The 27,354-nt window shown below is 33.2% G+C and overlaps 1 protein-coding gene across 2 annotated transcripts in view; it reads left to right on the top strand.

Moving 5' to 3' along the window:
* Positions 1 to 27,354, top strand: part of LOC126736080 (uncharacterized) — a 122,205-nt gene that overhangs the window by 63,175 nt on the left and 31,676 nt on the right. For both annotated transcript variants that reach the window (XM_050440289.1, XM_050440288.1), the window contains 2 exons: positions 13,005 to 13,256; positions 18,225 to 18,420. In XM_050440289.1, the coding sequence (XP_050296246.1) occupies positions 13,005 to 13,256; positions 18,225 to 18,420 (448 nt within the window). The remainder of the gene's footprint in view (positions 1 to 13,004; positions 13,257 to 18,224; positions 18,421 to 27,354) is intronic.

The following is a 27,354-nucleotide window of genomic DNA, read 5'->3' as shown; positions in this document are numbered from 1 at the left end:
AAAAGATTACATAGCTACAGTTTTAAAATGTCCAAATTTTTGTTGGGGAAAAACGTGATGGAGGTGGGAACTGTGCAAAGCTAAATATTAGCCATGCTGCTTGGGACATTGATAAATGTATTGCTTATCGTTCGGCATGCTTTCGCCTTAGATCATGTATCCTAAACCAGTAGCAATTATCCCTACTTTTGATTCCGCTGTACACATCCTTTGCATAAACACACCTACCAGTACCAGTATTCGTAGCATTAATATAGACGGTTTCAGTCAAGCCCAGAGTTTCAGCAGGAGAGCGCAGATATATGTATGTATTAATGCTCAAAACACTCGCAGACTTCGTAATAAAACATTAGAAGTTTATCAGAATACGGCCGCTAGTAATTTCGATGTAATAGCCTTAACGTAAACTTTAAATCTTAAATGAAAAAATAGATTTTTTTCCCAATAGATACTTTTTGCGCTGACAGAAAATTTTCAGAAATACTGAAATCTAGAGGAGGAGGTGTATTGCTAGCTGTCGATCGCAGGTTTGAATCTTCTAGTTTCAATATTAATACAGCGGGTCTTTCACCGAAAATTGAGGGTCAATATTTGTAGTAAATATTCATCGATTTATGTACTTGTGATATACATTTCCCCTTAATAGTCTTTTTGAATGTTTGTGGTCGATTTGATTACACTGGAGAACTCTTACCATCCTGCATTAGCGTTAAATGTAAGCCTTAAAATGGATATAAATGCTAAAAATAATATGGGATCAGATATTAAAAATATGAATAATTTTCGCAAAGGTAATCTTCCTGTCCTCTATGATTTGTTATTGCAGGAAAACTGGTCTTTTTTGCAGGATTGTCATTGTGTTGACAGCACATCTGGGATATTTTATAAAAAAATATATTCTATTGGATTCAATGGTTCCGTGATATCCATCAGAATCAAACAGGAAATATCCTCCTGGGTTTTCAGCCAACATTATAAATGCAATTCCAAACAAAGGCTAAACAATATATTCACTTAGGGGATTTGCATGATTTAAATGAATTCAGAGACAAGAGTAACAACATTACGGGTATATCTGGTTCTATGAGATTAGAGAATCAGGAACTAAACCAATAACACCTCTACAAAAGGACAAAGCGCTCCAAAAAATTTTGCTCGTGACGTCACGCGTTTGGGCCATGCACTTCGGGTTGATTTTCAGGTGAATTCGGCTGTTGACGCTGCCGTTGTTCGTCCGCGGAAGGCTACCTGCAACGCTGCCAGACTTTGCAGATTGCCGTGAACATTAGGATGTTATGAATGATTTCTATCTTAAAATAATTAAATCTATATCTTTAACTGCTCTTACTTTACAATTTAGTTAAAAAAAAGAGTGCATCCTTATTTCTCTTTTCATAATTTAAACTTCCATTTTTTCAAATTTTATAATTTATCTAATACCTTGTTACTTGCCAATAGGAGTTCTTTCTATATAAATCTGACAGCGGCGCATCTACTAGTTGTGCCACCTGATGAAACGAGAGGTTAGGTTGTTTATATTTATGTTCTGTGGTTGCCGGTATTTCTGACGAGATCCGCAGTAAACATTAGCTCATTTTTGTGTTTTTTTCTAAAATCGGAACTGTTTATTTCCGCGAAACGTGTATGTTATATTTATGTAAACTCTTCGCGTACTTTTAAATCGCAAAATCGTACTTTCCGACTAGAAAAATCCTCGGAAAAACCGGGTCTCCGGCGCGCCGCGGTTTTATTTGTTTATATCAGACTTTAATACTTCAGTTCTTGTTTAATTTAATGTTTTTCTCCTAGTTCGGCCTGTAGCTTATATCAGAGTGTAAATATGCCTCAAATGTGTTGTGTTCCGGGTTGTAACGGAAACTATAAAAACGGACCTAGAGTGCATGTCTTCGGTTTTCCTAAGGATATACCTAAATCTAAGGGGAAAATGGGTAAAAGCCATACACAGAGATGACTTTGAGCCCACAAACAACACCAAAGTATGTGAAGCTCATGTTCCTGAAGGTAGTATAATAAAGAGTACTTTATTATACGTTTTATTATACATATTAAGTTCAAGATTCCAACACAGGTAAAATTTTTACAATAGAATTACTAAAACCATGACTGAAACTTTTGAAACTTTTTTATATAGGGAGCCAGTTTGTGTTTTAACATTACAAGACAAAATAGTGCATTCTTTAAATTTTATTTGGGAACAATTAGCTTTGCTTACAACTGCAAAGGAAATGTACAGATATTCAAGTAGTACAATAATTTTGACTTCTATAATCTATACTATTAGTCCTCATGCATACAAGTATTTAAGAGATTATGGATCCCTAATTTTACCACATCCTCAAACTATAATGGGTATTTGTAACAAACACATGACCGATCCCCACATAGATTAAAAAAAAATGTTTTTAACTTATGCCCGAAATGTGTTTAGTTTACTAAAGGATCATGAGAGATTTGTGACACTACTTTTTGATGAAATTCATATTGACCCTTACATGGACTATAAAGGCGGTAATATCACTGGAACATTAGTCAATAATAAGTCTCTAGCTTCAAAGGCATTTACTTTTATGATTACAAGTGTGTGTTCGAGCTTTAAGGAAGTAGTTCACATAGCTCCCATCTCCAAAATTACATCAGACATACTTTATAATTTTATTAAGACAATTATTGAAAATTTAGAGGAGATTGGGTACATACAACTGCAACCTGCAACTACAAACCTGCAAACTGTTTTTCAACTGCAGACCAACTTAGCATTGTTTATACTCATCCCATAGATAATCAGAGACCATTATTTTACCTATTTGACACAGTTCACTTACTTAAATGTGTATTTAATAATTGGCTTAACTCTAAACCAGACCAAAAATTTTATTTTCCTGATTTTGACACCTCGAAGAAAAAATGTGCTTCTTTTTCTGCAATTAAAAAATTACATGAATTGGAGTAGGTATACCTAAGCTTTTTAAGCTTTTAAAGTCAATATATGTATTTATGTGTATATAATAACATTTTTTACTACTTAGTGGTATAAAAAAAATAAAAAAATCCTAAATACGTATGTTGAATTTTGGCGCAGATGTAGGGGAGTTGGGAGTCTGCATTTAATATTACACCATAATATTTAACCTGACATTCAACCAGAACTAAAACATACCTTTAAATATTTCCTGAACTCTATTCTATTCCTAGCATTTTTTAAAATAAGCCAAATATTGAGATATTAGCATATGAAATCCCTTGGTTTTTAAAAATCGGTGGCCCACATCGATGACGTCACGCGCCAAGCACTAAGGCCTTGTCTTTGAGTGGGTGTTGACTAAACAGACTAATTGACATAGTTATTGCGTTTGTGGACTTTTTTAAGACATTATTTAATACGAACAGGCAACAATGTTCCAAACAACTGAATATTTAATATAAATAATGAAATTATACAAATAGAAATTATACCGAAGAAGATATTTTTGCAAGCACTTCGTAAACTTAAATCTGAACCAACAACAGGACCTGATTTGATTCTAGCATTTTTAATACGAGATTGTCGTTTTCTATTAGTAAAAACCTCTGAAAATAATCTATAATGTATCTATTAAACAATAAAAAATACCTAACATTAAAAAAAAATCTAAAGTTTGTCCTATTTAAAAAAGGCGACAGAAATGACATGCAAATTTATAGACCAGTCTCAATCATTTGTATTTTTTCAAAAAATTTTGAAAGTTCTTTAACTCTCTAAGTTCTTAAAATTCTTCACGACTTTCTTTTTCCTAAACTTCAAAATAAACATGTTATTAGTTAGCAATCGATCTAAAACGTCAAATTTAACTATAAAGACTCAATTTATTGCAGAAACCATTGACAAAGTTTTTGAGTCATTTATTTGAATTTCTCAAAAGCCTTTGACATTCACATCACATTCTTCTACTCAAGAAAATGTCTAATATGGGCATTTCTGAGTCGCTTATAAATCTTCTTAGGTGTTATCTTTCAAATCGATGTCAATATGTATATGTTATAGCCACTTCGGGGGTACCTCAAGGTTCGGTCTTGGCTCCCCTACTTTTTTAATATATTCATTAATGATATAGAGAGTTCGCTAAATATAAATTCTTCGTTATACGCGGACGACATAAAATAAATTTATGATTAACTATTCAATCAAACAGAAACCTAATTAATGTCTGGTGTAATATAAACAATCTCTATTTAAACGTAAAAAAAATTATTGTAGTGTCTTACACAAGAAAAAAAACAAAAAAAATGTTCTATGACGATTACTTAAACTTTGAACTACTTATCCATTCAGATAAATTCAGGGAGGAGTCCTGTTTTATAGTAAGTTATCTTTTATACCACACTATATTTCATTCACATCTAAGGCATTTCAAAATGTTGATGCTGATAAGTTGATATTTTATCTTTATTTACGTTCGTTTTAAGCTTAAGTATGGTCTCCGGGTTTGGCTAGCCGCATATTGAATGTAGGGCAGCAGAGCACAGCACAGCCGAGACATAACAGAGGAAAACTATTCCTCTGCTCTGCCTCTGCGACGAGCGCATATTGAACGTAGGACCTTTGCATGTCGTAGCTATTTGTCTTTTTTTGTTATGTATATATTTACCTATATTGTCATATAAAGAGCATAATTAAATTGACGGTACCTATTAGTTAATAGAATTAAATATGTCTACAGAAGACGAACTTTGTTTAGATTCAGAATCGGATTCAGAAATCGAGAATATTCTGTTGTGTTTCTATTTAAAACGGCGAAAAAAGTGTTTAGGTGAAAGTACTCATTTAAAAAAAGAAGAACGCATGGAGAATTTAATCTCTTAAGTGATTAGGGTGACGTTTAAATTAAACAGTATTTGTACGCATATAGTCTTTGTGACTTGTATCATATAATACTTTATTTTCCCGCACGAGTTCAATTAGGAGTTCCATTTTTTTACAACAGTTGCCACTCTGCAGAGAAAACTGTGCACACTCCACAACCGACAGAGGCCGGACAGAGTACTCTGTTACTATGTCGCGCAGGCCTCGCCTCTGCTACGTCCAATATGCGGCGTTTAATTTAATTGCGTGTGTTACAAAATCCTCTGCTGCCCTAGGCTGTGCTGTGCTTTGCTGCCCTACGTTCAATGTTCACTAGCTATGCTAGCCAATGTTTACTATTTCACTTTAGAATAGTGAACGTTGGCTAGCCTTATAATGTTCACTATTCTACCTTAGAGAATATTACAAGAAAATTTTTGAAATATTTAAGTTTGAAGCAGTATAGAGTATATCTGCCTAGAGGTTGTCCACATGAAAAATTGAACTTTACATCACTTAAGAAGTGTAGAGTGAATGCGGTAAATTTTATAGTATCACAGTTCAATTCTCAAACAAATGTTTTGAGGTTTTTACCTTTACATGCAATATGTAATAATTATAATACTATATTAGAGGATGCCGATCTATTTGCAAAGTCTTAAGCCACTTTTAGATATAAATAAGTTGTTAAAATATGTATCTATTTTTATTAACAGAAATTGTTTGATTTTTGGTGAGCTATTATTAATCTAAGTATATATGTATTTTTTTTTGTACTCCCTTGTAGTTGAGTTTTTACCTGTAAGGTAGTGTTTGTAAATAAATAAATTAATTAACGCTACAAAACTAATGCAATTTTTATGCAATCAAAATTTTATTTTAGATAATTTTAACTTAATAGTCAATAGGATATCCATTATTAGCGATAACTTTTTGGTAATGAAGTGGCATCGATAAAATTAAATTTTGAATAGTAACGATCGACATATTGGCTCAAACTTCGTTAATTTTATCAATTAAAGTATGTTTCTTTGTAAATGTCTTGGGATGGAATTGACGCTCAACCTCCTCCCACAAGTTCTCAATAGGTTTTAAATCTGGTAATTGTGCCGGCCATTGGAGGACTTGAATACTGTTTTCCTGAAGCCACTCCTAAATAAGATGAAATGCTTGAGGTCATTGTCTTGAAAAACGAATTACAAAGGCATCTCCCACTCATCATAAGCCAACATAATATTTTGGAATATGTGGCATTCTCCCTCTATATTAGTCAATCCAGGTCTGTCTATGAAGTGCAATAGGGTTCCGCTCCAGGAAAAAACAAAATCTATAAAAACACTTTATCCCTTCAGTGCTTTACATTGGATTCAGTGGAACAGTACTCGTATTAACTGGACGCCTAACACTCATTCCATTGGAATTAAACATTTTATATCGAACTTCGTTGCTGAATAATTTTTTTTTTTCAATCTTGAACTGTCCAATTTTATTTAAGTAACGGTGTGCATTACTCAAGCCTCGCACGGCAATTTTTTTATACATTAAAAATATATTTCTTATATTTTTTCTTAGAAACCAGCAGTCTCTTAGCTGGACGTCTGCTGTAAAGCTTTGCTTAGCTAATCTTTCTTGGATATACCTCGCGCTTACTTCCAGTTCAGAAATTTCAGCAATTATTCTTGATCTCTTTGACTAATCCTCTTTATTTTCTATCCATCCAAAATATAGTTTTCTTAGGCTTTCTTGATGTTGGCAAGTTTTTGGCAGAACAAACTGCCGGGAAGTATCAACCAGATGCTTCCCTTCCAAAAATGAGCCTACCATTAACTCCAAGCAAATTGGTTTACCCTTTGCCATACTTAATGCTGTCTATCAAAAAAAGCCTTATTTTTAACTTTAAAAAATATGTTTTCATTCTTACGTGAAATAGAGCTTTTTTTTGGAAGAAATTAAAAAGTTGCAAAATCAAAGAGTTCTTTGCTGATACCAATTGATTTTCAATAATTATAATATAATATAATATAATTATAAATAGTTTATATTTTCGTATGATGTTAACACTAAAGCCGATTTTCAGCGTGGAATTGGTAAGAATTGAGGTTGCTCTTTTCGTTGATAACTTCACAGGTTAGTATGACGTATTGTTCCCCCACCACTTAAACATTATAATCTAAAGAAAAAGAAAGAGTCGCCGAAATGAAGTGGTTATTAGCAACTAAAGAATTAATAAGAATCTTATTTCCCGAATTAACTTTAAATTTTGTTACTAAAAATGCTTCGGTCATCCTCCACTAAATTTATTTAAAAATTATTGCAAGAACCATAAAGAACCAGGGAAAACGAATTGAGGGTTTTCCTTAATACATATAAAAAACTATAGTGCCTCTGGCAATGTCAAAAAAAAAACCACTAACAATGAATAATCAGATCTCTGATGATGGACATGTTATATGTCGGAAACATGTAGGATGAATAATTTTTAAATAAATTTAGTGAAGGATGACCGAAGCATTTTTAGTTACCCATTGACATATTAACCCTACTGCAAGTATGGACTTCTTCAACTTTAAATTTCGTTTTTTCTTATTACGTCTGATGTCATATACAAATCGGAAAATCTATGGGACACTTGGACAGAAAATGGTCCCAAGGACAGCCCATGCTGCGAATAATCATGTTGGTCCCTGGGGACACGATATAATCGAGCCTCTCATGGCTGGATTGATATGTCAAACTTCAATGATTGGTTTGTCACTTGTTTCTTACCACACGCTAGGCGATTCGAGGGAAAAAAGGTGTTAAAAGCAGACAACCTAGCCTCGCATTTTAATCCAGATGTTCTGAGACAATATGAAGAAACTAATATAATATTTGCTTGCCTGCCATGCAACTCCACCAATATTTTTTAGCCCTTAGATGTCGCATTCTTAAGACCCTTAAAAGAAAGCTGGAGAAAAACTGCAATATCCTGCAAAATACAAAATTGCAAAATGTCTGGCATTCCAAAAAAATGAATTTGCCAAGCTGTTAAAGCAAACACTTGAGAACATGGATAAAGTACCACCTAAAAGACCAGACGGCGACAAAAGTATCATAAAAAGAAATTTGCTTTCTGATTTTGAAGGGTGTGGCATTGCATCATTCAATCTCAATCAATCCCCAGTTTTTGGAAAGGCTGCCACAAGACGCTATTGACAAAGACGAGCTTAGATGCTCTCTTACCGCTTTTTTGAAAGACTTATAATTCGATTAATCTCGATGTATAAGAAAACTGTTAGAAGCTGAACCAGGCCAAAACGTTTCAGCCCGAAGAACATCTGAGGAGTCCAGTGACGATGATGCAAATGAAAATTTTGAATTAGTTGTTCAAACCCATTTTCTTTATTTTTTTGAATGATTTGAATTAAATTTTTAGTTCTAAGAAATTAATTTTTTTATATAAATAAATGAAGATATAGTCAAAATCGCTCTTATCGTGCGGGTATATCGGATTATCAACGACAAACTTTTGTAGTTACGTTTTATTTCAATTTGCGCAACAACGTTTTTAAGCTACAACGCGTCAGATAAACGAAACAGATATATGCAGCGTTAATGTATCAAAAGAAGATAAAATGATAAATGTCAGTGGTTCCAAAACAATTACTTTCATAACAAACATGCCTGTCTCGTTTCGATTGACGGATGACATTATTTGTCACAAGATAATTTAAATTTCAAATTATGGAAAAGAAAAAGCCTTTTCGTGGATTTCTAAATCCTCAAGCCAAAAAAATGGTACTTAATGTTATTAATTACTTCGAGAACGAAAAAGAAAATAAAGGGTTGCCTAAGAATGTACAAGAAGAAGTAGCTAAAGCGCTTGGAATTAGTTTAAGAATGGTGCAAAAGGTTGTATATGAAAACAAGAACAATCTTATTCCCAAGAAGGAAAAAAAGTAAAAGAAAGAAGCCGAAGACTGAAGATTTAAGTGAATGTGTAAAAATGGAAGTAAGGGATAGGATTTATGAACTATATAGGCTAAAAACAAATATAACGCTGCCATTTGTGAGGGATGTTTTAAAGCAACGCGGCACTTTGGGAATTGTACTTTCTGCTTTATCAAAATTAATTAAAAGCATAGGGTTTCACTATAAAAAAGACTGCAATAGAAGATATTTGTGTGAACTACCAAATATTGTGAGCCAACCAATAGGATTTTTAAGACAATATACACAAAATAAAAAATCAAAGTTAAGGAAAGTGGTATTCTTAGATGAAACTTGGATATTTTCAAACGGGAGTGGAATAAAATCTTGCAAGGCAAGATGAATCTGTGAAAAGCGTGAAAAGAAAAAAAGGATCTGGTCAGGGAAAACGATTTATTATTTTACATGCCGGGTCTTCAACGGGATTCGTTCCAGGTGCAAGTTTAATTTTTTTTTCTAAGTCTAAAAGTATGGATTATCATGACAATATGAATTGCGAAATGCTTGAAAAATGGTTAAAGGAACAGTTAATACCTAACTTGCAAGAACCTTCCTTAATAGTATTAGACAATGCGTCGTATCATTCAAGAATTTTGAATAAACAACCAAGTGGAAGTTGGAGAAAAAGCGAAATTTATGAATGGTTAGTAAAAGAAAATCAGAATCCCTTGCCATATATGCTAAAATCCGAACTTCTTTCAATTGCAAAATCGCTGAAAAGACCAAAAATATATGCTATTGACGAAATAGTACGTGAATATGGCCATGAAGTTTTAAGATTGCCACCATACCATTGTCAGTTTAATGCCATTAAGCTTATATGGGCAGGGTCAAAATCTTATTATGAGAAACATGTGGGTGCTGGGCTTAGATCTGACCAGGTTGAAGCTGTTTGGAATGAGGCATTGAATCACATCACAAAGGAGTATTGGCGGAAATCAGTGGATCACACAGAAAACATTATTAGAACCTGGTGGAAGAGAGAAAAAGTACTCGATATCCAAGTTGAACCATTGATCATTGCTCCATTTGAAGAAGATTCGGAAAATGACGAAGAGTTTTCCGACTCTGTTAGTGATAATGATAGTTATAATTAGTTTCTTTTTTTAGTCAAATTTGTTACTTCATTTTTACACATTCACTTAAATCTTCAGTCTTCGGCTTCTTCCTTTTACACTTTGTTTCCTGCTTGGAAATAAGATTGTTCTTGTTTTCATATACAACCTTTTGCACCATTCTTAAACTAATTCCAAGCGCTTTAGGTACTTCTTCTTGTACATTCTAAGCAATCCCTTATTTTCTTTTTCGTTATTAAAATAATTAGTTTTCTTTTTGCATTTCGTTTATTATTTAGGTATGATTAAAAAGTAAAAAAAAAAATTTTTAAACAAAGCTAAGTAAATAAATTGGTGAATGCGCTGGGAGATCGATATGCCCGGCGCATTCACCAGTTTTTTTTTAGTTATTTATTATCTTTTTTTGACTTTTAACTGATATAAAAGAAAAGATAACACAACTTTTTTAATTTTCTGTGCATCAACGTATAGATTGGGTCGAACGACAAATAATAAATCATAAAATTAAAATGTCATTTTAAAAGTGAGATTGTAACATGAACTTGCCTTTAAACAAAGAAAGTAGTTTTCTGGTCTCTGACTGCACTGCATCACACACAATACAAATTCATTGTTTGTCATTATACCAAAATGTATAGTTTCCCAATAATTATTACAAAAAAAACACAATCACACATAAACAAAGAAGAAGACAAGATCAAATAATCGTTAAAAATTAGACGCTGTGCCCTGAAATCGACAAATTAGTATGTTATGCACATACATAGTCATGCTAAATCGTATACTAATTTCTTGGCAGCCACTGATTTTTCAATTTGATTCATATTACGTGGTGACCTTTGAACCCGCACGATAAGAGCGAAGGCGACTATATTAGGGATGGTACAGACTAGTATTTTTTTGGAACTGTTCCGTTACGTTCCTGATCCTATTCCGAAACAGTTCCAAATACCTGTTACTCAATAACAGTTCCAACCGAGATCGTTAAAATAACTTTGACACGATATAAAATTTAATTTAATACCTACTTTAGTTTCGTCGCATGTTTTGTTTCATCGCATCGCGTCGCCTAGGTCGAATAAAAAAGGAACGCCAAAAGGCAGTTTCCTTCGCTATTCGGTTCTCTGTTCTCCCTCTGTTGCTATTCCCACTGTTCCGTCTGTAATCTGTTATATTCTATTACTCCGGAACAACAGTTGATATCTTGGAACTAGTATTTTCTTAAATTTTAAATTAATACCTGCTACAGCCGTTACTTGTTTGGAACTGTTCCAAAAGAACTGTTCCTAATATTTTGTATCATCCCTAGACTATATCAGCTTTATTCCAAGCCCCGAGAGAACCTTTTTAAAACGGTAATTTTCAGTTGTGCAGCGAAACTATATAGCTGGAGGTTGCTTTGACTAGGCAGCAAAAATATGTTAAACAACTTCAAAATGCCGTCCAAGAACGGTTCTCTATCGTGCTTGGAACAAAGCTATTATAAGAATAGTGTGATCAACCTAACGCCGCAGGGTTAATCTCACCCCTTTTTAAAAATTCAAAAAACGGTTTGACAGGTGATTGTTCCCTTTCTGTTCAAAGCGCCAGTTGCATGCTATAAAATTCAATTATTGCTCTTTGGACCCTAATAGAGTACTTAAATGTTTAAAGACAAACAAAAATAGGCCAGGGTTTTGAAATATAAAAGAAATGAAGTTCAAATGGCTCAATCTCACCCCACTTACGGTAGTACTATGTTTCAGGTAGGCCACCATAATTAAATACATCAAATGTTTAAAAAAATACTGGATCCTTTAAAAGTCATAGGTTAATTAAAAATAAGCATTTTTGTTAAACGATTCTGTTCAATATTTTGCAAAATTATTTCAGCATTAAGGGGCGATAGACCCATACTTTTTTTTTTTAATAACCTTTCAAAGACTTCTTTTTCCGTTTAAAATATGTTTTTTCTCTTCCGAATTTGACACCTATTATGAAATATTCCTTTCATTTTAAAAATATGCTACATATTATATGTACCGGATGAGCCAATAAGACTATTCCTCGGCCATATCTTGGGAACCGTTAGTATGACTTGATATTTTCAAGTTCTAAAATTGACAACCAGAGGGCGTAACTGCCATCTTATATTTTCAAAGGGCATTCTCTTTAAAGTATTTAGTTTATCTATGATTGTCATGTGATAGGCATTCAATTGTTTTTTTAAATAACCTGCTTTAATTAACTTATTAACGCTTTGACCGATTTTAACAAATTTGGTATCCTTGAAAAGAACTCTTCTTGGGCAATAAGAATCAACCAGAATATAGTCAATTTAGTTAAATCCTTCTTCGCCAGGGAGCTAGTTTTGACACCATGACCTAAAATTCTTAAAAAATCTCAAAAATCAAATGAAATGATGATATGACTTTATTTATGAACAAGTGGCCAAATAACATCCAAAGAAGCCAGTGAGAACCGTTTTATAAAAATCTAGTTCCTAACCTCAAATATTGGGAAAATGAGATTAATGAATCTTTGAAGGCCAAGGACCGGGCGAAAAATTTCCTAAAACTATTAAAAATTTAGCTACAACATGAATAAGATGTTAAAGAGGTAAGATGGTAAGCCTAAAAAATATAAATCATTAAATAATATATATCAGAACATTCATATTGCTTCAAAGTTGTATTTTATAGTTAGTTTACTGAATTCTTTTTATGATATGGTCTGTGACTCAAGAACCGTTTTTAGATAAATCCCATGAAAGGGAAAAGAAAGTAATCTAATGAATGAATCTGGAATTTTGGATGTACATCTGAAGACGCTTTTGAACGAATAAAACATTCATTGATGCATTTAATTACCACTGTATAACTTAAATATATATCTTAGTAATTAACTTAAAATAATGTATTTTTAATATATTTAAGAATCTGTATTAGGATTAATTGTTTCCGCTTATTAATTCATAAATTCAAATCTTCAGGAATTTAATGTCATTTTCTGTTTCAACATTGCAGTGACGATAACTGATATATTTTAAAATAAATTATCTATTACACGACTAAACTTTTGATACTGTTGTCTCTATTGATCAAAATTTGATTATAGTTCAAAGAGTGTTACATTTTTAGATATAACACATCTCGTTTCGAATCTTCCTCGTACCCTGGCGGTATTTTGCGCAAACCGAGTGAGTTCAGGCGGATGGAGTCGGTAAACTCATACGATACGATGCCGCTTGCACGCAATCCGACTGCTCGATCACGTTTTGATCGGTTCGATTCGCTTAGCAGGATCGACTCACTTAGTCACCGACTCGAAACCATGAGCATGCGTGATGGTTACTCGAGTACCGGAGGGGAGCTGACTGACTTGCATAGAAGGTAAGAATTCTGTTGGATTTGAAACAATTAGATAAAAACAATTATAGTCGGATTACCGAACAGATGGAGTAAATGATGTGCGCGAAATATAGGCCCGCCCATCGATGCAACCTCAGCAGATTTAGACGAGGAGAATTATGCCTACTTATTTTAAATTATTTTACCATACAGCTTTGCTTTGTAAGCAGCTTTTTTAAAAATATAATACGATCGCCTGTAAAATGGGTCCAAACCGATTTTGAGGTTGTGCCAGGTAATGATATAATAATCCCTTTTAAGTATTTTGTTATGCAAAGTTATGTTAATATATTGGGGTTTACCGAAAAGGGATAGGTAATCCTTTTAAGTAATCGTGCCAGGTCACACAAAACGTAAAAATCAAAGTAGGTCTATGGTTATGAAATGCGGTATTCGGGCATAATTTTGCATTCTAAACAACCTTTTCTTATAAACTTTTTTTATATCTTGCCTAGAATTACTACTTTACCCTCCACTTTACCTACTTATAAAATTTAAAAAATAATAATATGCTAAATTTTATTTTTCATCAAGCAGGGCTTATTACCTGCTGCTTCTGCTGTAAACTGGACTTTTTGCACTTTGTTGTATGCTGGATGCTCATTATCACATGTTTTATATATGTTCATATTCACTTCCTTTTTAGCAATGGTCAAATGTTTTCGTACTCTTTTCTTGGGGGGTGATAATGGGGGTGTACGTGGCGCGTCAGCCATTCTTTGTTAACAAACAAATTAACAACAAAATAAACACAATCTCAACTTTTCAATATTGCAAAGATTCAAATATTCGAATAGCAGAAAATTCAACCAAAACGATCTAAAGCCGCTCGACTAATAAAATTAAATAAAACCCCAAGTCATGAACCCTATCGAGGCTCAAGGCCACACCTCCGGCGCAGAACGATTACGTGACCACTCCATCTGTTCGGTAACCCAAGTATAGTGATTAAAATTATGTATTAAGGTGTTCCCATGATATGAAATAAACACTCAGTGTAAAAGGCAATAATGGAAATCAGTTTTTAAAAAAATCTGAAATCTTTAATATGTTATAACTTAAACGTTAAGATTTTTAGGATATAAGTTTGATTGAAGTTCTTACTTTAAAATACCAAAGGATTCACGTCCTTAAGAACTATCATTTTATTGTAACACAAACAATATTAGTAATAAATTTTTACAACCGTGAGACAACTGTGAGAAAAACTCAATTAGTCTCAGATGCCACAAAGTGACATATTTTATGCCCCAAAGCAAGATAATAGCTTGTAGGATAATTTATGTTTTCTTAGTGATTTTTGGAAATGTCTACAAAAATTTAAATCACTTTGCGGTCTTGTTAATGATAAATACTGGAACTTTGCCTAGGTAAAAAAGGATGATCATTAATGATATCCTCATCTTCAGCCTGTTTAATTTTTTTGGTTTGGATTAATTCACCTCAAATAGTGATACAGGTTAGGTCCGTTTTTATTTGAATTTTATTAAATTCAGATTAAGTAATTGAAATGAAACGAACTCGTTCGTCTCGAAAGTCTCGTTCAAAAGAACGTTTCTTACCATATATAGATTGTTCGTCTCTGAATTACTTGTAGCAAACCCTTTTAATACGCTTGGCAACCGCGATACCGACCTTTTTGAAATTTTCATTGTTGTCATCTAGATCAGTGTTACTCAAACTTTTTTCGTGACGGAACTAAACTCTAAACTAAAAGCAAAAGCAGCTATATGTGAATTGTTTATTAATAATAATACAAAAAAAGATAGATACAGGTCTACTTTAATGCATGCATTCATTTATTATGATTGCTGGCGGAGCACTACCGGAGGTTTCGCGGAGGACCGGGGCTCTGCGGAGCACACTTTGAGTAACGCTGATCTAGACTATTAGTGAATATTGTCATTATCGTTTATTTAGCCGGATCGGGCTGATATCTGTATCTATGATGGGCGGATATCTGTATTTATCTCGGAATTTGAAATGTTTGACAGCATACAAAAGTACAAGTCTGTTGTACGTTTAATTCTAAAAAACTGCAGAAAACATCTAGCTGTTGGATTGAGATTCTATAACCACCACGCTGTCGCACCATAGAAAAGAAGTTTTCTATAAAATCTTGATTTAATCTATTATATTATAGTCAGTAAAAATTGATTATTTTCTTTCTTTTATAGATTGAACTATTCTGGCTAATTTGCAGGATATCTTTTCAAATTTATTTGGATTAATATGCTTGTCAGTGAGTTTTAGCAGAACTCTAGCGGATTGAGACGCTCTATTAATTTCATAAGTTTTCTTAATTATATCAAAACTAATTTTTTTATTAAATAATTCAAATGTTCCTGATAGCATATTATTCTGAATACTTTTAAAAAGATGAGGTATATCGTAAAGTAAAAATATTTTTCTGCCTTCACAATAAAAATAAGGTGTATCTTTCATAACGCCTAATAATTTCATAGCGCCCCTATTATTGATGCCCTGATCGCAAACCATAGCAAGAAGTGAAAACTCAACTGAATAAAGAGTGTTTAAATGTATTTTATTATAATTTTTAAATCTTCTTTTGAAACATAATTATGTGAAAAAGGGCATGGTTGGCTTTTTTCCAGTTCGGCCGAGAGGTCCCAAGTCTTGAAATCCTTCTATTAAGTCGAGTTTTCTAATGAAATTCCAAGTTTTCTTTGAGGCTTATTTCATCAAACGCGACAACAGTTTTTGACGCCTTGTGCTTGACGCCTTGTCAAGCACAACGCCTTTTGTCCTTAAAAAATAATAGGCTGATGGTGACTTGTAGTTAAAAGAAATGTAGAATTCTTTTTCCTTTTCCCTCCAAACTACAGTTCTTTTACCTCTTAATTGCATATTAACTAATATTTTTGCTACCGGGGACATAAAAGACAAAAGCAAATGTGTAAAGGTAGCTAGTTTCGATCTTTGATTTTTTTGTGCAATCTAGATATTTTTTTTTAAGTTTTATTTTTATTTGTTAAAAATCTTACTTTTTTTTATTTCTAATTTTCTTAGTGTCGCAACAGTATCCAGTAGTTCTACTAAGTTATTGTTAAAATTTATCGGTTATATTTTCATGTTTAAATTTGAGGCGTTTCTTAGAAGAGATAAGTGGACTGGTCTTAAAAGCTGAATTGTTTTCACCTGCAGTATATTTTCTTTTTGGAGTCTGCACGGTTAAAGCTTTCTCGCTATCTGAAGCAAAAGAGCTGCTAAATAAAGCAATATAGTTTTGAGGAACTGCATTACTCTTCAGATATTTTTGGTTTTCTGTCCGGAAGTCCTCATTGTTGAAATGGTTTTTACAAATGTATTTAGCATGTAAGCTTTCAACTGGAACTCCAGCCAACTTAGCGTTTCCTTAAGTATTTAAAAAATCTTAATAGTTAATAAAACATAGACGGGTAAATAATAAATAAGTTTTTGATTTTTTAAAAAGTACATGTGCACATTGATAGATATTTTACAAAAGTTTTATTTAAGGATATTTCTTGACATTTTAGAAAAGAAATAAAAAATTGTTTTTTAGGAATTGGAAAAGATATTTGTTTAAAAATTAATAGCACAAGAAGCGAACTTGTACTTTTACTTATAATTTTACTTACCCAAATTTAATATCCATTGATTGCAAATGTCCTTAAGTTTCACTGGAAACCTAAACATCCTAATGGTAGAATTTCTGCGTGAAGTGACACAATTAAAATATTTTTTTATAATAACACACTAAGGAAAAAATAGACCAATCAGGTTACGTAGACCAATTGGATTTTAGGGTATTTGTAATGCTCTCATTCGTCGAGAGCATGTCATGTGAGCGTGGGAAAAACCCAATATCCAATTTCGGGTTCTGGGTATTTCCCTGATCATGCTTATTGTATAATTACTATTGTATAATTAACATTTACAATGTCTACATTTATATACATTTTATGAAACAAAAATATAATTAAGGATGCTTTAAATTTATCCTGTTATTATAACTATAGGACTTATTAAAGTACTGCTTTTAATTGAAATATAAAATCAATTGACATACATATACATTAAGTATGTATCTATAGTTCCCTCTATAATTTCAATAATCTATTTTGCAGTTTCTTTCATCAAGTATCAATGTAAACTTCGTTAAATGTAAAAAAACCTCTTGGGCAATACCCCAAATGTTAAATTTACAAACTAAATGTATAAATTTAACTAAATACCCAAGATCCAAATCCTTTATTACCCGCCGTAACGTAGAGGCACGCAACGAACCGGGAAGCTCGATTTGGCAACATAGACTAATAATTTTGGCTTTGGATGCTAGAGCTCACTCAGGCCAGCATCCTTTTAGGGTCCGCAAATTTAACATTGGAGTGTTTATCTGGTGCGGAGCTATTTACATCTGTGCTTCCTGTTAAGCAATGGTTGGATGATCATTATCCTAACCGGTGGATTGAAAGAAGAGGTTCTATTGAATGGCCAGCTAGATCCCCGGTCTTGACACCTCTTGACTTCTTTTTGTGGTTCAACAATCAACCATCTGTGGTTTTTAGAACGCAACCTGAGTCACTAGAGCAACTCCAGCATATAATAGTTCGGGAGCGTCGTGCTATATCCAGAGAAACATTTGTAAATGTACGTGAAGAGTTTGAAAGTAGGCTTTATTATTGTCTTCAAAATAACGAAAATTATTTTTTTAAAAATTCTTTTTTTTTTATTCATTCAAATTCAAAATAAAGTTATTTATCAATAAAATTACAAACATAATTATCAATTTACAATAAATAAACCATGATGATAAATAAATAGGACCATGTCTCGATTATGAAACCATTAGCACAGGTGCAAACCTTATTCAGTTTTCCTCCCTTTCGGGAAGAATATCTAGGAATATATAGGATTGATTTTCGCCATTTTTTAACATATTTAAATAAAATGTTGCTTTTTTTGAAGGCACAGCGCCACTCAGCAAGACTTAAGCCTGAACCGGTCGCCTCGGCTACGCAGGCGCAACTCGTCTTCCCGCTTTGAAGATCCGCTTCCCGTTCCGATGCTCAAGGCCCGTTCACCGGTCGCCAAGGAGCTTCGAAATGCGATTCCCTTTAGCTCGCACCGAGAGACCCAGCGGAGAATAGACGATCGATGGCAGGTCAGTTACATTTTATTTTTAGTGAGATCACGAATAATTCTAACTAGATAGCGACTAACTAGATAGATAACGACATAAAAATAATTGAAACTTTCTTTTTTTGCATATACAGGATGTTTTTTTTAATATTGCAAGAAAAAATTAAAATTTGTCTACCGTGAAATTTGATACACAGTTTTATTACTGAAAAACTAAACGAGTTTACGAAAAGAATGCCAGAGCTAACATATTGAATTTTTACATTGCAAATTTGGAGTTTATAAAAATACAATAGGATAATAATAATAATAAAAGTAGTTTTTAGTAATTAAGTTTCATACTTAATAATCATTTAGACATCTATGAAAGGCTATCTATGAAAAAAATCCTGAACTTAGAATATTGAAAGGCCTTTCAATGTTATAAGGCTTTGAATTTGAATTTTCGTTTCAAACTAATAAGGCCAAAAAAAAACTATTTAGCACTCAACACCCACTCTTAACAAGTACTGTAAGACTAACTCCCGCACCTGTAAGAACACTCTTCTTACAGCCCAAGCATGTTCTTGAAATTATCATATAGCACGCTATATAACATAATAAAAAAACTTTATAGTCGTCAAACTTGTTCTTATAAGCATTTATAAATCGTGTAAAAACTCAAAAAGGCCCCACGCTAATAAAATATTGTTATTTCATTAAACTCGTTTAATAGTTTTATGTAAGATTATAAAATTAATTCCAGTCCATAATAAGCATTTACAAAATTATTTTATTACCGTTATATTATTGTTTTATTACTAACTTATAAGACTATATAAATACAATTATAAAATATAAATATTTCAATCAACACAATTTGTATTCGGTTGAGATTATTTTATCCCACTCAAAGAGATTAATAAAATTAACAAAGTTTATAAGCTCCATACCTTTTCTAAAAAGAAAAGCTAAATAGCAAAGTTGAAAACAACATTACGCGTATCATGGCGGCTTAGTTGAGCTGATCATACTGTAATGATTATTATATAGGAAAACATTTTAGAGTTCTCCGGGCGAATATTTTCTTGTGCGACGAGTTTTACTGGTATTATAAGTCCATATTCGCATCTCAATTTTGATTCCCCTTTGATATATTCAAGATTTTGGATAAGTAAAAAGAATTTTCTAAAATTAAGATTAAAAAAATTGCACTTTCTTCACTCAATTTGGCCTTACATTTATATTACGTACATAAATAAATTAGAAATATCACAAACTAAACCGTAATTCAAGTATGTTTTTCTTAAAATTGCATATGCATTTAATTCAATTCGTAAAAGCCAACATGGCGGAAATAAACCTAAATAAATGTCATTAAAAGTGGCGTCATTAAATAAATCTATTTAATTTTATAAGAAACACTAATATGACATAGTTATTTTATCTGTAATAAAAGTTATATATATTTTTATTTTATAAAGAATCCGCCTAAAATATAATTGTTTTATTCGCGAACGCCATCAGCACTTAATGGATGGCGCTGTTAGAGGTCTAGAATTCAAGGAAAAATGTTTGAATTTGAGGCTGATTTTATTATTCTAGGATATCTGATGGAATATTATTTGGAATTCTTTTATTAAAAATGTTAATTTCTACTATAGTTTATTGCCCCCCAACCTTAGCTCACTACTCTATCTATGTTTACAGAAATGTCAGTAAGTTCATTAACCTTATAAGTATATAGCTTCCACTTCATCATCATCGAAATCTGATATGTTTTAGCATTCTGATTTGAAAAAAATTATACTTTATAAGTATTGGCAAGAAAAAACAAAATATATTCTTGTTTAGCAGATATCATAAATTAATTTAAAGCCTAGTCTCCAAAAAGTTATATAATCTTCTTAAACAACAATTTTGTGAACAAAAACACATATTTATTTTATAAAACTTTTATAAATACTATATGAATAACATTTTAGAGAGTGTTATAAAATATTTTTATAAACATAATCCTTAAAACTATAAAGTCACTAAAATGATTTATATCTGTTTTATAGATATGTTTTAAAACAATTAAAAAGCAACTAAATAGTTATAAAAGATTGTTTTATAAATGCTTTATACCAAATTACTTATTGCATTATAAAAATATTTTATTAAACTGTCACAAAGTTATCTATAAAATCTTGTTATAAAATAAGGTTGTTTATAAGACCGAATTATTTTAATTAAAGACGTTAAATAATATTTTAGTGTTCAATACGCTCTTAATATAACTAATATAAAATAATTTTGTTTTGTAGTAGACTTTATGTTTTGCTTGGGAGAGCCTCTAGATTATAAGCGGGATCTTCTACTGTTTTGATTTACTTCGCATTACTTTAAATTAAGAATTAAACTTACTTTAATTAAAATAAAAATTGAAGAAAAATTCAATTAAAATCAAGACAAGAAAATTCTTACTAAAACTATAAAAAACATTGACGTTAAATATTATTTAAATATGAACATCTGTAACAGTCTGCTTATTGGTGAAATATCTGTTGTTATTACCAACTTGCCAAAAAGGATGACTATTATGACTATATGATGATTAGTATTAGTTAACTAAAATAAGGACAATTTTTTTATAGAAAATTTCAAAAAACTGTTCAACTGCCCCATTTCTGTACAGTGAATTTGCGGTTGTCTCTTAATGCCGGTTTGTATTTCTTGGCATGTGGTAATTTTTGGCACTGCAATGGAGGGTCTGGCCCAATAAAGTGACTAGCAGATTCTCTTATGACAAGTTCATTTGCCTTTTCGCTCTGATACACCACTATGTCCCGATACCCACACAACTTTTAAATTGTTACGACTACTCAGCTTCTTTAGTTCAGTTTCATACCAGCTTCGATGTAACTCTGAGATTTGCAAGTGCTATTGAATGCTGTCAGATCTATCCCCCATCGATGCTGTTGCGTAGTTTTCAAGGTCTTTCTTATATCTTACAGCTAGTGTTTTACCCTAACCTACCTAATGATTGGTAGCACTACCTTGATGTAGATAAGTTTCATATCTGTCTCTGCATTCAAAAGGATGGTTGCCGACCGCTTCATTGTTTTATCCAATTATTGGTTTCAGCTTAACTTAGAGTCCTGAGAGCAAAGAAATTTCTCTACAGTGCAATGTTGGAGATCCTAAGCCCTCGTACTTCCGCCCTTTGGTAAATGGCACTATTATAGATTTAACAGGACTGATATTTAAACCTTTATTTTCAGTCTATTTTATAACAACATTTAAGGCCGATTGACACTATCGGTTACCTGGGCTTCAATTTTTTCGTTAAACAATTCGATGCTCACTAATCCGCTTGTGAGCATGCAGTCAATTCATCTGCATGTCATTTCATCGTCTCCAAACCCCCGTGCAGCTCTTGTTATTGATTCAAGTGCCCCCTTTATCCAGAAATGCGATCAGCATCACATTTTTGTTTTCTTCTCTAGCATGGACAGCAGTCTATACGCCGTCTCTGTTGAACGTCCTGCTGCGTAAGCATATTAGTCTAGAAGGAGAGGACGACGTTTAGCAGTTCTACACAATTTTGCAATTTTTGATTTTGCTTAAGAATGGTCTATTTTTAAATGTGCTTATCGTGCTACATGCTCTTTTGGCAATTTCTAAGATTTCCCTCTGTGGTAGCCTCGTTCTAAAATGGCCTTATTTCCAGGTTTGGACTTTTGGTATACGGAATTTGCTGTTAAACTCGAACTGTCGCGTTTCGTGCTAAATAAATCTATTATTTCATAGTAAGAATTTTGAAAATTGGCTTTGAACGAGAGAATATCAAATTTAGTTACCGGTACTAGAAATCATTTTTTTAATGTAGTGAATTAAAAAGCCGGTGAGTTGTAATAAAATAACAAGCAATCACTGTAGTTTTTGTGGCGATATCGTAAATTCGCGAAGCAAAAGGCTTATTGTTGTGTTTGTAAATTGCTAACACATTCAATCAAGAAGAAATCTATGCGCTAGTTGACACTCAGGTTCAATCTGCTGTTGAGATACTAAGATCTTGTGAACCTATAGAGTGAGTCTTCATAGCTCAATAGAGGCAAAAATTAATAGATCTTTGGTAAAAAAAACGGGTTATGAGCTGCTCTGTGGTAATATTAAAAATAAATCACAACCGACAGTAGTAAGCCAAAAGATCTAAATCAATATATTTCTCAAACCATCTACTTCTCGACCAAGATCTATTCAAAATTATTAACTCAATGGATTCAAACTTGTTCATATCGTAAGTTAAACCTGTGAGCAATGAAGGAATACTTATAGGGTGCAAAAACATTAAGGAACTGTTATTTAAACCTAGAAACTACCGCACCGGTATACAGATATTCCCTAACATAAATAATGTGGGTGTTAAACTAACTTTGACATATCGTTTTTCTTTTTTGTTGTCTGTATACTCTGATCCTGCTCAGAAGAGGATCTCGAAAACCTCTTTCACCTCTTATCTTCTTATTTTCAAATGTTTAGGAAAAACATATTCATTATAGGCGACTCATATATGATCTTACGTAAGCTATCCAGCTACTAACGAAAAACTAATTTAGTTCACCCATTAATCAAGTTTTTATATTTTGTGAACTTGCAACAGAGCAATCTAATTAGAAACGAACGCATTCTTGATTTGATAATAAGCACTACATAACTAAACAAGTGATTAACCCTTTTTCGCCTAAGTAGAACACCATTTCTATAGAACCATAATATTTACAAGCTCTTTTAAAAAATTGACTCCAAGTTATACGAGTCATTTGATATATTTAAAGAAGAAGACATTCAGCGTGCGATAAAACTGTCAGAAGTATACTGGGCCAGATCAAATAGCTGCTTTTTTTGTGCGTGATTGTGTCTATGTACTGGCAAAACCACTTCAAGTTGTATCAAAGTTTAGTTATTTAAATTTATCCCATAAAACCTATTCCCAAACTTAGCGAAATGCAAGAAAAATTTCTTGCAGACTGGAAAGTATACAGATATGATCATTCTAACTTCGCCTATAGGAATTATAATATCGCGGTAGGTTTGGCAACGTTGTGACAACATACTCGAAGCAGCGGACCCCGTCAAGCCCTAAATCGGGGCTTCTGGCGGGCCATTTAATAGTACCGTTTCCACTGATTGTTTGATCAGGGAAAAACGATTCGAGAAATTGACGTACCTACGACTAATGCGTTATGAGCGGGACAACTATCCTATTGAAACCAAACTTGTTCTAAATTGATATTGAGCCCTCGAATAGCAGGAAGAAATTCATCCCTCAAAAGATTAAGGTATTTGTTGGCATTAAGGTTTCCATCGATAAAAAAAGGGCCTATAATTGAATCACCTAAAATGCCAGCCAATACATTAACCTTTTGAGGGTATTGTGTACGTGTCGGTATGCTTATGTGCATATTTTTCCTCGAAACCCACTGTAATGGACGGATTATGTTTACCACAAATAGAGGGGACTCATCTGAAAACAAAATGTTACTAATAAACATTTCGTCCCGATTTGCCCTTTCCAATACTTCATGGCATAATTCCATCTGTCTCATGGTCCTGTGGGAATATTTCTTGGGTTTTCTGCAACTTATAGCAGTTGTACTTATTTCTTTTTAAAATTCTTCTAACCCTTAAAGGCTCAATACCCGTTTCTTTGGCAATGGTTGTACTATTGCATGGAAAGTTCATTTAAGGAACAGCACAAACATTAACCTCTCGAAGCTTCCTTTCTTCGTCTAGCGGTCTAACAACAGGTGGTTGCTCATTTGTATAGCATTTCCTGCAATTTTGCAAGCACCCAAAGGTCTCAAACCTATGGATGCAAAAATTGTGCTGCGTACGGGAATGTTTTTCCTTGGTCTCAAGAGAAATTCTTCTATTAGGGTGTTGTGCACACTTTTTCCTTAAACTTTGAATGTTTTTTCACTTTATACTCTTGAATAGTATTGAGTTTGCAGTCAGAGTGCAGATCTTACATTCCTTACAAATAAGGGCAGTATAAACATCCTCAAACACTTATTTTGAAAGTTCTGAAGCTTTTTGATATGGTGCCCGATGTTCGTTCGTGTTCGTGGTATTCCAGAGTTCGAGCGCAACTTCGCACGTAAAAGTAGCTTTGGACGCTAAACCTGTTTGTAAACCAGTAATTTTTTACTCAAAGAGCTTACTGCTTCTGCAAACAGAAAAAGTAGAGCGCATGAAGGGTTGCTTACTTGTATTGCTACCACTATTGCTGTTTTCCATTTTACTGGAAAATAGCACAGGCTGGTGCGTTTGTTATAAATGATTTTTATGTCCAATAGTGTGTTGTCAGGTAGTGTTTTCATAATTTTGTTTTTTATTTCATTATGGTCTGGTGCTTTCCTATTTATTTGGTCTTTTATTAGATTTCTTATTTCTTGTAGGCTTATACTTAAGTAGTTTCCTAATGCGTTTAGTGGTAGGTTTTCGATTTTTATGTTTGATAACTATATCTTCATGTAGTTCGGGATTATCTGGTACATCATTAAGGTCAAATGGTTTTGTTAATGATCTGTTAAAAGTTTCAGCCTTATCCCAATCCGTGTATACCAAAAGACCGTCTTGGTTTTCTATAGGCGGAAAACTTGCCAAAATCTTTCATTTTATAAGGAGACTTCGTTTTTAATTCTTTTCGTAAGATTATTCGCAATATTTTTGCAGTCTAGCCTGTTTTATTTAGTCTGTTTATTGTTCTTATTAATATTTTAATTCTCATTGGGAAGACTATGGAGTGGATGTTTGGGATTGGGACTTAAGTGGTTTTATGGGGACTCTTTAATTGCATTTACTATTTTTTTATTGAGGAATCTATTTCCTCAATAGAGCTTGGAGTTAGGATTGGGTAATTTTTTGCAAGTATATGCTTAAACATTTTCCAGTTAATTATAAGTTTTTCGGGGCGGCTGTCCTGCATGAAGGTTTGAGCTACAGTGGCACAGAAAACAAAGAGAGAATTCTTTCTCTCTTTGTTTTCTGTGTACAGTGGTTGGGATTGGACTAGGTTGGATTAGGTTAGGACCGCACTAATAATGTTTGGTGACGCCGCCACTCCCTCTGTGGCTGCGTCCCTAAACAGCAATGTCGGGCCTAGCTTTTTTCGCGTATGATACTGCCGTAGCCTTTTTTTCCGGACTATTGACAAAGATAATTATGTTATTATGTTATAATTAAAGAGTTTTTTGGGCACTACCAATACATAGTTTGCAGAGTGATCTTCACCACAATTGCAACATTCTGCCTTTTCTCCTTTTCCTTATAGCAATTCTTAGAAAAATGTACTCCGTTGTACTTAGGGCACCTTGGCGCAATATTGCAATTACTGAGCTAGTGTCTATCTTGTGTCTTCTCTGGTTTTTGATCTAAGGTTCTTGACCCTGACACTACTAGGTCTCTCTCTCCCTCATCCTGGACCAGTCTTAAACCCGTCCAATTCACAGGGGGTGAAAGCCAGCTGTTATTTTATCCTCTGTTTCAGACAATTTAAAGTTATTATCGAAACATCTTAAGATTAAATTGAGCTTACGATCATCCTCCAAAAAGGACGAATGATACTCTTGGTCATATTCTTTGAGAAGCTTAGTACGATATTGTCGCTTAGTCTTTTCTCACTTCTTTTAACTCGATTTTGTTATTCATAATAAGTTTGTGCTTTTGCACCCACTTTGTCGTGTCCTTTAATACAATTTTTGGAACTTTTATCATGTTGTTATCCTTCTAAGGCTTGGCTCTGTTTTGGTTTGAAGGTGATTAATTGGATAGTGGTGTTTGAAGAGGGTTTCTCTTAGACTCTCGGCTCGTGCCTGGCAATTATTCTTGGGAATGCTGGGAAGTTATCATTTTTTCTATTTGTATCTTGAGTATTTTGTGACATGTTTGACGGTATGCTCGTCTCCACATCTGGCGTTCCCTGGGAGCAGTCAGTTGAGGAGGCTTGCACACTGCGTATCTGTTTTCTAGAGTTTCATCTGTTTTCCTCTTTCTGATTGTGACCTCTCAATGCTATCAGTTCATTTGCCAGCTTTGACTTATTAGTGGCCAAATTCCTATTAAAATCCAATGGTTCCTATAGTTTTAAACACAGGAAGGAAAGCTGCTGTCTTAACAATTTGTTTTTTCTTCTAAATTATAAATTTTTGTTTGCATCGATTCCACGTCTGACTTGGCTTTTTAAAAAGCCAAGTCAGTCCACCTTTTTGAAAAAAGAGTTCGCTTTTTAAAGAACTTCAACCTCTCTTTCCTTCTGTTCAAGGGATTCTTGTTCTCTTCTGATTACAGTCTCTATTTCCTGAATCTTAATCTATACTCTTTCATTATTAATAACCGTTTGCTTCATTTTCTCCAGAAGGGGAAACTCAAACTCCGGACATGTTGGAATCACCGGCGGAGGGAGCGGGATAAGATTTTGAGGTTGATGGGGTTTTTATTTGTTGTAGGGATTTACTTTTGCGAGAGGTTATTGAACAGGTTTTTTGAACTGCCCGGACTTAGGATCCCCAGACTTACCCCGCTCAAACCTTTTTTTGTCTCGTTCTTTTCTTTTTGCTAATTTCCCTTACTTTTCTTTCTTCCACTCGGTATTATCATCCTATCTCATATTGCTGCTTATGGTGTTACACGACATTCGACTTCTAAACTCATTTGCTTTCAAAGCTTCTCTTTCAGAACAAGGAAGAAAGGAAACTGATTGCCTTGAGAAGATTGTTGTTTGCCTTTTCTTAATTGTTTCTTTTATAATCCTATTTAAATATGTAACTAATTAATTAATAAATTCACAGTACTTTAAAGAATTCCAAATGCTCAACGTTGCTTATCCGCGATCAACTGTCCGGTACCTCGGTTGAATCGAGACTATATTACATTTCGCATGAAACATATTTTAATATAAGGGAGTAGGCTCTTTCTTGATGTATTTAAC

The sequence above is a fragment of the Anthonomus grandis genome, chromosome 5 (genome assembly GCF_022605725.1).
Source record: "Anthonomus grandis grandis chromosome 5, icAntGran1.3, whole genome shotgun sequence".
Lineage (NCBI taxonomy): Eukaryota > Metazoa > Arthropoda > Insecta > Coleoptera > Curculionidae > Anthonomus > Anthonomus grandis.
Note: the sequence above shows the minus strand (reverse complement) of the source record. Positions and strands in the feature narration are given on the sequence as shown.